The 13,926-nt window shown below is 46.8% G+C and overlaps 1 protein-coding gene across 1 annotated transcript; it reads left to right on the forward strand.

Moving 5' to 3' along the window:
* Positions 1–4,129: 4,129 nt before the first annotated feature.
* Positions 4,130–8,719, forward strand: RDH14 (retinol dehydrogenase 14). Its single transcript, XM_051615980.1, has 2 exons — positions 4,130–4,489; positions 7,643–8,719. Exons 1-2 carry the CDS (start codon positions 4,139–4,141, stop codon positions 8,258–8,260), a joined length of 969 nt encoding a protein of 322 aa, XP_051471940.1. The 5' UTR covers positions 4,130–4,138; the 3' UTR covers positions 8,261–8,719.
* Positions 8,720–13,926: the final 5,207 nt, after the last annotated feature.

Below are 13,926 nucleotides of genomic sequence, written 5' to 3' on the forward strand. Positions count from 1 at the left end.
TCTTCAGCTACAGTATGAACTGAAGTCAGCCTCAGAACAGGCTGCAGCAATGTGCACAGACCGTGGGTGCATCACCATGTGACAGTTAAGGGGAAGTTACTATTGCAAATTATTATCACATCCAGACCAGCCACAAGAAACCTGACGAAAGGTTCATGGGTTTCCTCTTGGCTTTCTTACTCATTTCCCCCAATGCCCGAGGTCTTAACACAGACATGCTCATTATCAGCCAAGCTGGTTTCTGGTCTCCCCTAAAGGCTCTTGTCTCCCTGGAGTCTACTCACCTGCATGCTGGCCCCTAGTCCTTATCCTGAACTTCTTTCAGTCCATGTTTTCTACCCTCATTGTCCCTGTCTTATCCCTAAATCTGCACTGAACCCTATGACTGCTTTTCCTTTTAAAAACACTTTTAACTTACATTGCTCTTGATTGAAAGTCAGTTAATTTTGACTTATCTCTCTGTACGTATCTACTAGCAATTTTTGCTAGCAACTCTCTCAGGGCTAAGATGAAAAGGATTTTGGGTGAGGGAATCTCAGTGGCCACTCCTGACTCCCTGGATGGGTTCATGTTGGGTGGGTTTTTGAAGGCCTGGGGTTAGTAACAGTGGGATCTGGAGATGTAACATGAAGATAACAGGGTTTGGGTTAAGAATACAAAGCTAACTTGGGAGGTCTGATGGGCCCAAGGGTCTCGGTGCCAACAACTGCAGAGGTCTAGTCTGGGCACTAGCTACTGGACAAACCAGCTAGATGAGGGACCTACATTACATACATATATGAACCACTGGCACACTTCAAACCGGGCAATAGGAATAAACCAGCATCTTGGAAAACCCAGAGTCAGAGCTGGTGCCTGGGTCTCTGGACTTATGGTGAATGCTAATATTTAAGAGATTAGTGAGTGTAAGTGGGCTTGTAAAGTGAGTGAGCAGACATATGCATGTGTCCTGCAAGCAGCCTCTCTTCCACCAGACTGGTGGTCCCCTCTGTCCTGAAGTCCACTAAATTTTGTTACCCCAATCAGGCTACCTCTAAGCTAATATTGCCCAGCTGAAGTTGGTCCTAGAAGCAAATGTTCAGCAGATCTGACTGTCAGCTCACTGGTATCTTTAGTCTCTAGAGTATCTATCAAAACAGACACCACAGTAAAGACTTTTGTAACACTCCCTCATCCTCCCCACACCCCATCACTTCTGCTTGCACCATGTGGTCAGGTTGTCAAGACTTGCTCAGAGATGTACCAACATCTCTGCTAAGCTCAAAAGCACAATCCAACTTGATCCAGAGCCACAGAACTTGCTGAAATACCTAAGATAGAAATCTGGTCGTGAAGGCAGCATGGGGGTAGGTCTCAGCATGCTGTTCTGACATACTCTCTTGTTCCACTTGTACCCTAAACTTTGCCAGAACGTTTAATCGGAACAAAGGCCAGCTGGCATGGAAAAGTCCACAGGCATGCTGACTCTTCAGAGCATGATGGCTGCTTCCAACCTGCCTAGTGGGAGTTTACAAACTGTGGGAGAGCCCCGGTCCCCAGCCTTGGGCCAAAACTCTGCCACAGGCTGAGGAGGCAATTGAACAGGAGAGATGCTGCATCCCTGTGCTGGGTGTCCTCCCTGGCACTACCTCGTGCACAGCTCATACAGCTCCAGCTTCTGCATCCCAAGCATCCCAAGCTGAAGACCCAAGGTGAGGAGAATTGAATGTGGCTTTTGCAGAAGCATTTGACCTGCCAGGGGACTCAAAGACTGGTAGTGAAATACTATAGGTGCCTTTACTGTCTTATTTTTCCTGTGACGGAGTCACGTGTGTAGGATTGAGAGAGTTTAATACAACACTTTGGTAAAATCTCTGCTAGCAAACTGAATGCTACCAGGAAATGCTCTTGGGCCTTAGAAGTCTGCCATCTCTATGTCATGGAATTGTTATTCGTGTCTTCCAGGTCTAAAATTGTTAGAACAGTCCCTGGTTTGGTTTTGACCCAGGCCAGCTGGCTCTCTCCCAGACAACATCCATCCACATTTCAGGAGTCAGCATGGGACAAAACCCAATGACTAACTTGGACATTTTGGGTTCTAAGAGGCTATTCTGCACCAGTTCACTTTAGTATCAAACAGCAGCCCCTGGTACAGCAAACCCCCTGGGTTGCATCAAAAGAAGCATGACCAGCTGTTTGAGGAAGGTGACTCTCACATTCTTCTCTCATGAGACCCCACTTGGACTGCTGTGTCCAGTTCTGGATCGCCCAACTCATGAAGGACATGGACCTGTTGGAGCAAGTCCAAAAGGAGTGCCACAAAGATGATCAGAGGGCTGGAGCACCTTGCCTGTGAAGACAGGCTGAGAGAGTTGGGGCTGTTCAGCCTGGAGAAGACGAAGCTCCAGGGAAAGCCTTATAATGGCCTTCCAGAACCTGAAGGGGCTACGGGAAAGCTGGAGAGGGACTTTTTGCATGGGTTTGTAGTGAGAGGATGAGGGGGAACAGTTTCAAGCTGGAAGAGGGTAGATGTAGATTGGTATTAGGAACAAATTCTTTAGTGTGAGGGTAGGAAAGCACTGGCACAGGTTGCCAAGGGCAGTTGTGGAAGCCCCATCCCTGGAGGTGTTCAGGGTCAGGTTGGATGGGACCCTGAGCAACCTGGTCCAGTGGGAGGTGTCCCTGCCCATGCAGGGGGCTGGAACTAGATAGTCTTTAAGGTCCCTTCCAACCCAAACCTTCTGTGATTAATTCTGTGATGCTACATTTAATTTACTAGTGTCAGCTCTGCTGTTGGTGAAACAGCCTTTGGGGAGGCAGCGGGACACCCGCTACTGGCACATCCTGCTGCCTTTTACATTCGAGCAGGGAAGGAAGCAGCAGCAGCCTGGCAGGAGTCACTCTGACCATGACCTGCTCCTTGCTTTGTGCTGCCCTCAGGACCACACTGGGGCCAGTTAAGACCACTGAGTTGCCCCTGGACGTTCCACTAACTATGACCCTGGGAGGGAGTTTCTCCCAGTGACCAGTCCTGGGTACAGCCGGGTGCAGCCGCAGAGGTTCCACCTCACAGAATCACACAGAATCACAGAATCCTAGGGGTTGGAAGGGACCTTGGAAGACCATCCAGTCCAGCCCCCCCTGCCAGAGCAGGGTCACCCAGAGCACATCAAAGGGACTTCCACCTGGTCCTTTCGGATGCCTGCAAGGGGCAAGGCAGTGGATCTCAGCCCCGGAGCGGGAAGTTTGCCTCCCCTGTTGGTGGGCCTCACCAAACCCTCGATTGCATATTGCTGGGCAGGAGCTGTGTAACTCCGGAGGGGCCCTTGCTGGTCCAGTGACCACCCTCGTCGGCAGGAATCCCGCGGCAGAGGCCACGAACCACCAGGCGTCCCCCACCGGGGCCGAGACGCGGGCGGGCGGGCTGGTCGCCTTCCCCTCACCCACTGCAGAGCCAGACCTGAGCATCCCCGGTCTTCCTGGGGTGCATTAGAAAGGGGGTGGTTAGTAGGTCAAGAGAGGTTCTCCTCCCCCTCTATTCTGCATTGGTGAGGCCACATCTGGAGTATTGTGTCCAGTTCTGGGCCCCTCAGTTCAAGAAGGACAGGGAAGTGCTTGAGAGAGTCCAGCGCAGAGCTACTAAGATGATTAAGGGAGTGGAACATCTCCCTGATGAGGAAAGGTTGAGGGAGCTGGGTCTCTTTAGTTTGGAGAAAAGGAGACTGAGGGGCGACCTCATCAGTGTTTACAAATATGTAAGGGGTGAGTGTCAGGGAGATGGAGTTAAGCTTTTTTCGGTGATGACCAGTGATAGGACAAGGGGTAATGGGTGTAAATTGGAGCATAGGAGGTTGAAGGTGAATATCCGAAAAAATTTTTTTTACTGTGAGAGTGACAGAGCCCTGGGACAGGCTGCCCAGGGAGGTTGTGGAGTCTCCTTCACTGGAGACATTCAAACCCACCTGGACACGTTCCTGTGTGATGTGCTCTGGGTGACCCTGCTCTGGCAGGGGGGGTTGGACTAGATGATCTTTCGAAGTCCCTTCCAACCCCTAGGATTCTGTGATTCTATGATTCCCGGGCCGGGCACAGGACTACAAGCCCCAGAAGGCGCCGAGGGGCGGGGGCCGAGGGGCGGGTGGCCGCTGGGCCCGGCGGGATGGCGGCGGCGGCGGGCGCTGCGCTGGCGCTGGGCGGGGGGCTGCTGCTGGCGGCCTGGCGCTGGCTGCGGGGGGCGGCCCGCGCCCTGCGCGGCGGCTCCTCCATGCGGGGCAAGACGGTGATCGTCACGGGGGCCAACAGCGGGCTGGGCCGGGCGGCGGCGGCCGAGCTGCTGCGGCTGCAGGCCCGAGTCATCATGGGCTGCCGCGACCGGGCGCGGGCCGAGCGGGCGGCCCGTGAGATCCGGGCCGAGGTAGGGGGTGGCGAGGGAGGCGGCGAGCTGGTGGTCCGGGAGCTGGACCTGGCCTCGCTCCGCTCCGTCCGAGCCTTTTGCCACCGCGTCCTCCAGGTACGGCCGGGACGGGGCGCGGGGCTGGGCCTGCCGGGCCTGTGCCGAGCGGGGCCGGGCAGCCTGAGGCAGCCGGGCGGTGTGAGGGTGGAGGGGCTGGCCCCGTCCCCGGGGCTCGGCGTCCCCAGGCCCTGCGCCTGCTGCCGGAGTGGGGCACGGCGTGTTGCTGGGCTCGGCGTGTTGCTGGGCACGGCGTGTTGCTGGGCTCGCCCAGGCGGTGGGAGGGCGGCGCGAGGAGGTCTCTCCCCTGGCAGCCTGAGTGTCACGCGAGTTCGGGCTGTTCTAGTCTCTCTTGTTTCTCTAGGAGAGAAGTTATTTGTCCCTCCTTCCTCTCTTAATTAACTCTCCCTTAACCTTGCCTTTGGGTGCTTGAAATCGGTGTTGGAGTTCAGCCTTGTCTCCAAAAAAGTAAACATCCACTCGGTGCACTTCTCACAGCTCCAGCCACCCTCCGGCCTCCTCCCTAGATAGGCCCTCTTGAGTGCATAAAGTTTCTGCAGAGTTAATGAAAATCTGAGTTGAAGGGGAATGGGGACCACCCAGTTGCTTGTCCTGACAGAAGTGGTGTGGGTGAGTTTGGAAGCCTTGTTAGACACCAGAAAGAGGCACCTTTGGAGGGTTTTGCTCCATTCCCATGGGAAGTGTGAGCTGGACCTCTCTCACCCCATCTAGCTACTCAAGCCATGAGACACAAAGTCATGGGAAGCCAGGCTTGATAATTTCTATCGCTGCTCAGAGAACTTCTGGTTAAGTGCTTGGAAAATGCTCAGATCCTGTTGTGAGAGGGGGGAGAAACAGAGGCTTTATTGCATTAATTTTCAAAGAGCTTTTCTAAAACTGAAATGTCTGAGAAAAGTCAAGTTTTAAGGGCTCTGTAGTTCTGTATATTCATACTTGTGAATCCAGTGATAAGGTCTAATCTTGCTTCAAGTGTGCTGGGAAAATACGCATATGCAAAATGATATGTAGAATAAACACCAAAGAAGAAAGATGCTGCTTAACTTCTAAAAATTGTATCTTTTATTGTACAGAATATCCCCAAACGTGACCTTATTAGCTTCTCTTTAAAGCCAGTATAAATTACTTTAGATGAGAGATGGATGGAGAAAGAGAGTGCCTGTGTCTGCAGAGTGCTGCTGCTACCTGCGTTCTGACTTTCATTCTCAAAATCATTCCAAAACCAGGTGAAAAGGGATATGAGTTCAAATAGTACTTTCAAGAGCTGTTCCATCCACAGCTCTGTTATCTTCTCTAACCTGTGACTCTCTTGTGGAAGCATTTGTTAACAGGGTTTTTTGGTGTTTTTTTGTTTGTGATGAAGATGACATAAATATCAGGAGGATGGGGAAGCAGTGCATTCCTACTGCCTGACTCAAGTTGTGGGGTTTTTCCTCTCTCCAGAGCTCCAGATTACTGCTTGCCATCACAGTCATGTTTTGTGCTGTTACATTTGATCCCAGCTGCTTGACTGACACTGATGGTTAAATTGAGGAATCTCAAAACCCAGCACACTTCAAGTAGAGGCCTTCCTTCTTGAAGTGTTAAGTCTTACAAAACAACCCCTCCAGTCAGATGCTACAGAAATATTCTAAAGCAACATTTTTCTTTAAAGAAAGTAGTATCACTTTAGTGAGCAAATCTACAGTGAGTACTTCTTCAGTCCTGACCCTATTTAGTGATAGGAACCATTATGTCCCTTTGGGGAAAAGGAGAAGTAAGTTTGATGCTCTTTGGATCATGCCTCAGGGGCTTAATTGCATGAAACACTGAGCAACCTCAAGTCCTGCGGAAACCACTCTGAAATGGAAGGACTTGATGTTCTGTGTCATCATCTGCCAGCATCATTAACTGAATACCAAGGGCAGGTTTGGGGTTTGCTCTCTTTGTATCATTTCTGCTAATGGCAGTCAAATAAAAGGCAAATGGTACAAAGTGCATTTTGAACTTCTCTATTTTTATCATCGTAGTGACGCAGAATGATCTCTGCTTGCCTTCCAGTCCGTGCATTGGCCTTAAAGAATTAGCAGCAAAGTCACACTGTTTTTTTTTACCAAATGAATATATTTGCTTCCGATTCATGTGAGCATAATTTTCCTGTGATACTTTCAGGCTTCCATCAGAAGTGGGTGGAAATGTTGAATTTGCAGTTTACTTTCGTTTGTGTTTTTTGAAAAGGTTACTCTTTAGGTCAACTGAAGAGCTCTCAATTTTTGAGTGGATGCTGGCCCATGAAGGGCATGACATATTACACATATATTTAAATTACCCACACCACCCTCTCTGTTAATTCCTTAGGTTTCCTGATTCTGTAGAGTGTAACATCCCTCCTTCAGTCTTTTGTGCTGACCTGAACTAGAATACTGATCCATCAAATAGTATGTGCTGAGCATGTAGTAAATGTTTAAAGCCTCAGACACACCTTAGTTCTTGAGTAGACCTATTAGAGTCAAATTTTTGTATGAAACCTGCTCAGTTTAGGATTATGAATCTTCTCTTTGATGGGTTCTGCTCCACAGTTACCACTGAGCAGCACAGTGGTTCTAAAATAAGACAGTGTTTAAAATAATGAAAACATTGTTTTGCCAAGTTTTTCATGCCATCACCCCAGTTAGATGATGGGACTACAGTGTAGTGGTTTCTCTTCAACCTTGAGGTTAGTTCTTTGAGCTAACACTTTTTGTTCAATATTTGTGTTGGGATGCACAGTACATCCCTTGCTGAGGTCTGATGTTAATTAAAATGTGTCTACTTTTGCAGTTCAATAAACAGGATACTTTTTAGAGGAAAACAAAATGCAAAGGTAAATTGTCACTGAATCACTGCAGAAAAAGCTGCTCCTGGAGAAGCAGATAATTGTCTACTCTGCATTAAAAGGAGATACAGACCTGCTTTCGTGCACCTTCATCCTACTGGGGTCCATGACTCAGTTCAATGGTAGATCAAGTCAGGGTTTTTTCAGCAATGTAAGAGAATATGAGGAAGTTGCAATTTGGAAAACTTGGAATGAAACTGAGAGTGTGAGGAAGTTACAGTTCAGAACACTAGGAATGAAAGTACTTCTTTCTAACAATGGCCAGTGAGAAATATTAAGCATAATCCTATGATTTGTATGACACTTATAAAACTGAATGCTTTTTTCTTTCCTATTTAAAGGAAGAGCCAAGGCTGGATGTCCTGATAAATAATGCAGGGATATTCCAGTGTCCATACATGAAGACAGAGGATGGTTTTGAGATGCAATTTGGTGTAAACCACTTGGGTCACTTCTTGCTCACCAACCTTCTTCTGGGCCTCCTCAAAAATTCTGCTCCCAGCAGGATTGTGGTAGTATCCTCAAAGCTTTACAAATATGGAGAGATCAACTTTGAAGACTTGAACAGTGAAATAAGTTACAATAAAAGCTTTTGTTACAGTCGGAGTAAACTGGCTAACATATTATTTGCAAGGGAGCTGGCCCGTCGGTTAGAAGGGACAGGAGTCACCGTCAATTCGCTTCATCCCGGGATTGTCAGAACCAATCTAGGCAGATACGTGAATATTCCTTTGCTGGCAAAACCCCTATTCAACTTGGTGTCCTGGGCTTTCTTCAAAACACCTCTGGAAGGAGCCCAGACTTCTATTTATTTGGCCTCTTCTCCTGATGTCGAAGGCGTGTCGGGAAAATATTTTGGGGACTGCAAAGAGGAGGAACTGCTGCCCAAAGCCATGGATGACTTGGTTGCAAGAAAGTTGTGGGATATTAGTGAAGTGATGGTTGGTTTATTGAAATAAGTGCCAGGGGGTATCTGCTAAAAGAATGCAGATAACTGCAACATGTTTCCAGTGGTGTAGTTCTCACTTTAAATGCTGTGGTAATACAACTAGAGGAGTGCTTTTATGCTGGGACTCTGCTTTCAAATAAAGAACAATCTATTTAGTAGACACAGGCATTAAAAAGAGTCTGAAATAAAGTTTGAGGGTGTGCGTATAATTCCTGATTAAATCTGCTTGGAAACTCTTTGTTTGACAAATAAATCAAACTGTGTTTTGCCACATATGTGCATATTTAATGTGTTCCACTACTTGTAGTTGGGCTGGGCAATGCAGGGTACTACTGATGGTGAAACACTTCTGCTGTATAAAGTTGTTTGTGTTTTTTTTTTTTTTAATAGATCCTAATAGTAATGAAATTGTTGTCTTTTTTGAGCCATCACAACAAAAAATGGAATAAACAGATTTACTTACATCTTACACTGTAGTCATGTAGGCCTCTGAGTGCTGTTCAATGATCTGCTGCCAGCCCTGTGGTTCAGTGAACAAAACTTTAGAGCCATGTACAGTTTAGCTGGGAAGCACAAAGCCAACTTTTTAGTGATGTAGCTGCTATTTAATGAGTGTATATATATATATACACACACACACACGGTTGTGCAAGCTGTGTTTCTATTTTCTTGTGTGCTGAACTTCAAATTTCTTTATATGCAGGCAGTTCAGGTTTCATGAACAGTGTAGCTGACAGATGTATTATGGTCTTGGTAGGGCTTTGCATGTCACAATTTGTGTGCATACAGAGTTCACAAAACCTCACCCAGCTTAGACCGAATACAATATGCATCTCATTGTGTGTTTGGCTTCACTGATGGCACTTTAACTCAGTCCTGAGATTAGATGAGCCTGTCTAATACAGTTTACTGAATATACATTAATAAAAATATTTTTTAAAAAAGACTTCGCATTCATTCTTTCAGTGTGGAAAATACATCAGAAACCAGCAGGCTTGACACAGTAGCCATGTTTCAAAGCAGAAGATTCACCTGTATTGTCTCAGGAAGCCTGTGTGGGGTTGGTAGAAATAAAATGAGCTCCAAGGTTGGACGGGACCTTAAAGATCAGGTCCCAACCTCCCTGCCATGAGCAGGGACACCTCCCACCAGCCCAGGCTGCACAAGCCTCATCCAACCTGGCCTTGAACACCTCCAGGGATGGGGCAGCCACAGCCTCCCTGGGCAGTGCCTTCCTACCCTCCTGGGGAAGAATTTCTTCCTAATGTCCAACCTAAATCTCCACTCTCCCAGTTTAAAACCATTACCTCTCTTCCTATCACTGTCCTCTCTGGTGAAAAGACCCTCCCCCTTCCTGTAGTCCCTTGAGGCACTGGAAGGTGCTCTAAAGTCTCCTGCTGGAGCTTTCTCCAGGCTGAAAAGCCACAATAGATCCATATTAACTACTTATATATAGCACTTAAGGTAGCAACCAGGGATTCTCAGGTTGTTTACTCAGAGTCTCAGCATATTTTAACTTTTGCACAAGTGGAGTGTACCTAGTGTTCACCAGCATCCTTGTGCTCTGGGCGAGTGACCTGTGTGGGGGTGGAAGGTGACATCCAGAAAATCTCAAGGCAGGATATTGAATAGAGCAGGTTTTTAAGATCTTGTGCCATGTTGGGCTTTGCCCTGCTCACTGCAAGGTGAGGTGTAGAGAGGGGTGTGTTGTCAGAGCAGACACTGCATGTTGATCAAAGTTCTGTAAGAAGTGTCAGAGGGGTGAGTGGAACATGCTTAGAGAAGTTCTTTGATCTTCAGAGCTGCATTTCACGTTTTCATTCTAAATACTTGTAGGTAGCTGCACACAGCACCTTTAAACAGCGGGCTAAAGAACGAAAAGTTCATTAACCAGAACTTCTCTGTAGAGAGAGAAGCTGAGCCAAACTTGGCTGAGTGTTTTGAATCCTGCTGTAACAATACTGAGGGAGCACTACTGTGCTGGCTCCCTGCTCAAACACGTGTGTTCCTCTCGCAGAGAAAGCCTTGGAGGCAATGGTGGAGAATGGAGAAGATGGCTAGTCTGAAAATACTGTAGTAAAGAGTTGCACTGAAACTCTGAGGAGGAATATGTAATTTTTCAGACTGAATGACCAACATGGGATGTACAGTAGCCTTCAAAACAGCAAAGGGGGATTTGTAGTGAAATGGGAGAAGTGGAATGAGAAGTGTTAGTTCTGTAGTGTGGCTGGGGCATGCATCTGGGAACTGGAGGTCTCATAGGTCAACAGATCTTGCTAAATGTAACTGCAAAACCAAAGAGCTCTTATTTCAACAAGCGGTAATGCTGACGCAGTCTAGATTAGAACCAAGCATTTTGGCTTGGAAGGAAGTACCTCTTCTCCTTTCCACTCCGCTTCCCTCTAGACTTTCTTAGTCGGCTTAGATACACGTGTATGATTTGAGGATTGTCTGCTGAATGTCTCCTCATGGAGCTGGTAGAGGATACTCTAGGAGGGGGTCAGCACCTTGAGACTTCACCCCAGATTTCAGTGCCTGCAGGAAGATGTGGTAAGCTCTGTATCTTACTATCGTGTAAACAATTTATATCAGGAGTGTGCAAGATGTGTTCCAGATGCCTCCCTTCTCCATCACCACCATATGAACACCACTATCCTCAAATTAAACTTCCCATGAAGAATTAACCTTGTTGAAAATAAGGTGTGAAAGAGGTAGGCGGGCCAGGGAGAGCATGTAACTCCCATGGAGCTTTTATCAGCAGGTACAGACACTGCTCACCTTCCTGGCAAGCACATTACAGATATGCAAGGAAGCCACAGGTAAGGTGAAGATCTTGCTGAGGTCTGTGGCAAACAGAATTATGAAGCAACTCTTCCCAAAGCCAAAATGTACTTTCAGGTATTTTACATAAGGAGTTAGGAGCATTTGATTTTGATTTCAATGTAAGTCAGAGTACCCTGTCTGCGATGCTGTTGCCAAACATAACGTGATTACTGAGAACTGGGCCACTTGGAAGCATTTCAACTTATCTTAAAATCAAATTATAATCAAATTATTATGATCAAAAGGCTGGAGCAGCTCCGCTATGAAGACAGGCTGAAGGAGTTGGGGCTGTTCAGCCTGGAGAAGGGAAGGCTCTGGGGAGACCTTAGAGCACCTTCCAGTGTCTGAAGGGGCTCCAGGAAAGCTGGGGAGGGACTTTTCACCAGAGAGGGCAGTGACAGGACAAGGGGTGATGGTTTTAAACTGAGAGAGGGGAGATTTAGGTCAGACATCAGGAAGAAATTCTTCACCATGAGGTGAAGTATGAGGTGTCCCTGCTCATAGCAAGGATATTGGAACCTGATGATCATAGAATCATAGAATGCCAGGTTGGAAAGCACCCCAAGGATTCTCCTGGGTTATGTGTTCCCAGGTGCAAGACCTTACACTTCTCCCCATTGAGCTTTGTAAGGTTCTTGCTAGTCCAGTCCTCCAGTCTGTCCAGGTCATCCTGGAGGGTGGCTCTCCCTTCCGGAGTGTCAACCTCTCACCTTGGTGTTGTCAGCAAACTTAATCAGAGTGCTCTTGATCCCAACATCCAGGTCACTTAAGATGTTAAGCAGCATTGGGCCCAGTATCAATCCCTGGGGGACCCCTCTTGTGACTGGTTGCCAGTTTGAGGTGGAACTATTTACTATCACCCTCTGGGTATGGTATGTCAGCCAGCTGATCTTTCAGGTTCCTTCCAACCTTAACCAGTCTATGATTCTATTACATTCAGGGTCTGAGAGCGTGTGTATGCAGACACATGTGTGGGTGCAATTTTATCCCTCATTTTAAAAGACAGACAGGAAGAGCTGTCACTGATGTACCGAGGGACTGAGTGAGAGGAGAGCTGGCTGTTGGCACAGGTTGTCACCTGCCACCTGTGTCCTGTTGGTCCATGATGGGGTTGGGGACAGATCTGTTGGACTTGAGCTCAGTGTTGTACTCTTGCTTAATGTTGCATCCAGGTAGACAAACCCACTCTGCTCTTCTAGCTGAAGAACACGGGCACGGCCAAGGGCAGGAAACATCACGGAACCATGGAAAGAAACAGACTCCAACTGTCTTAAGGGGAACATTTTTTAACTGCTTCAGCGTAATTTAGCTTTGCTTCTGGTACATATGAAAGTGCCCCTGTAGCCAGCTTCCCTCAAGGGTAAACCAAGAGTTTAAGAAATAAATAATTTCCTTTTTAAAATGTCTTTCTTCAGATGCACAGTCCCAGGCCCGAGCTGTAAGCCAGTCCTCCCTGCATGTGTAGCTGTTATAGCTGAGGTTTCTGCAAGTGAACTAAATTGCAGTTGCGTGCACTGATTTTATATGCCACATCTGCTAAACTCAGGGGAGACTTATGTACATTAAAAAAAAAAAATAATAATAATACTCTGAATCTGTCACCAATTTACCTTCCTTACCTTGCCATAAAGGCCAGCATCTATCCCCAGGCCAGGGGACAATGCTGCTCTTTCAGTTACTACAGCCAACACAGCAGGTAAGCTTATAAACCCAGCAGGGGTTCTCCACTAAAAATTCTCCGTCTTAATGAGATAAATGATCAGTTTTTCCATGATGCAATAAAACCAGAAGTATTTAAACTCTGCTTTCTTTCTTCAGTGGTTGCCTGGCTTGCCTAAGCTTCCTACTAAGTGAATGCTTCACAGGCTTCAAAGCCTGAGCCCTGTGAATGTGTGGTGTGATTATGGCTTTGCTGAAAAATGTGGATAATTCCCACTTCAAGCACTCTTAATTTCTTTCTACCTAAGGCTTTAAAGAAAATAAACAACTTGCAAGAGTCATACAAATAACTTTTAAATGGGAGGCCTGTTCCCTTTTTCACATAACTTTTTCCAAACTAATCACTTAGAGGGTAATTGACTTGCAAAACGATCCAGGAGGCCTCCACAGTTGAATTACTATTTTTGATCTGTCCCAGAATGGTGCTGCTATTTCTCATAACAGAAAATGACGACCTCCCTCTAGACTTTTTACTTACCACTTCAGCTACCACTAGCAGCCTCACACCTGTCGTAGCTGGATTCAGATCAGAGAAATTAATTTGAATATTTAATTGATTCCAAATGTCCTATGCAAGATGGAGAAAGGAGTGCTTTCCCAATAGGTTGTTTTTTGGGGTGAGGGCTGGCACACTGACCACCTAACAAGGTTGATAGTCTTTTCTTTCTACATTGAAAAATGATGGTTTCTTTTCACTTAATGTGAAACAAACTTCACAAATCTGGATAGGAAGGGAATCAATAACTTATTTGGCATGAAAGATTCAGGAGTGTGTCACATGCCTGCAATCTATAATAATCACTTAGCAAGGTACTGAGCGTTTCTCTCCATCTGCTTCATGGCCAAAGCAAGCAGTCTGAAATCCTGGTCCCACTAATAGCACTGGGAGGCAGACACCTAAATATTTGTACTGATCTTGATCTCTTGGCTTTGGGTTTGGGCAGCAGGACTCTCACAGTCAGCTGGATGATGATTCTTTCAAGCTTGATGAATGAAGCTTTATGCACGGCTGTGGATGTGTGGCTTTTTTCAAAAAATACTTCACAAATTAAGGGTGAGTTGGTGGTGCTGTGTATATGTTAAATATCCTGCAAAGTTCTCCAGAAATGTGTGTGGTTCCCCCCTCCCCAAAAC

This window comes from Apus apus, chromosome 3, assembly GCF_020740795.1.
Source record: "Apus apus isolate bApuApu2 chromosome 3, bApuApu2.pri.cur, whole genome shotgun sequence".
Classification (NCBI taxonomy): Eukaryota; Metazoa; Chordata; class Aves; order Apodiformes; family Apodidae; genus Apus; species Apus apus.

Coding starts and splice junctions, on each gene's coding strand:
- RDH14 (XM_051615980.1), top strand. CDS start 4,139: ATGGCGGCGGCGGCGGGCGCTGCGCTGGCGCTGGGCGGGGGGCTGCTG. Junction 4,490..7,642: donor TTTGCCACCGCGTCCTCCAG/GTACGGCCGGGA, acceptor TCCTATTTAAAG/GAAGAGCCAAGGCTGGATGT.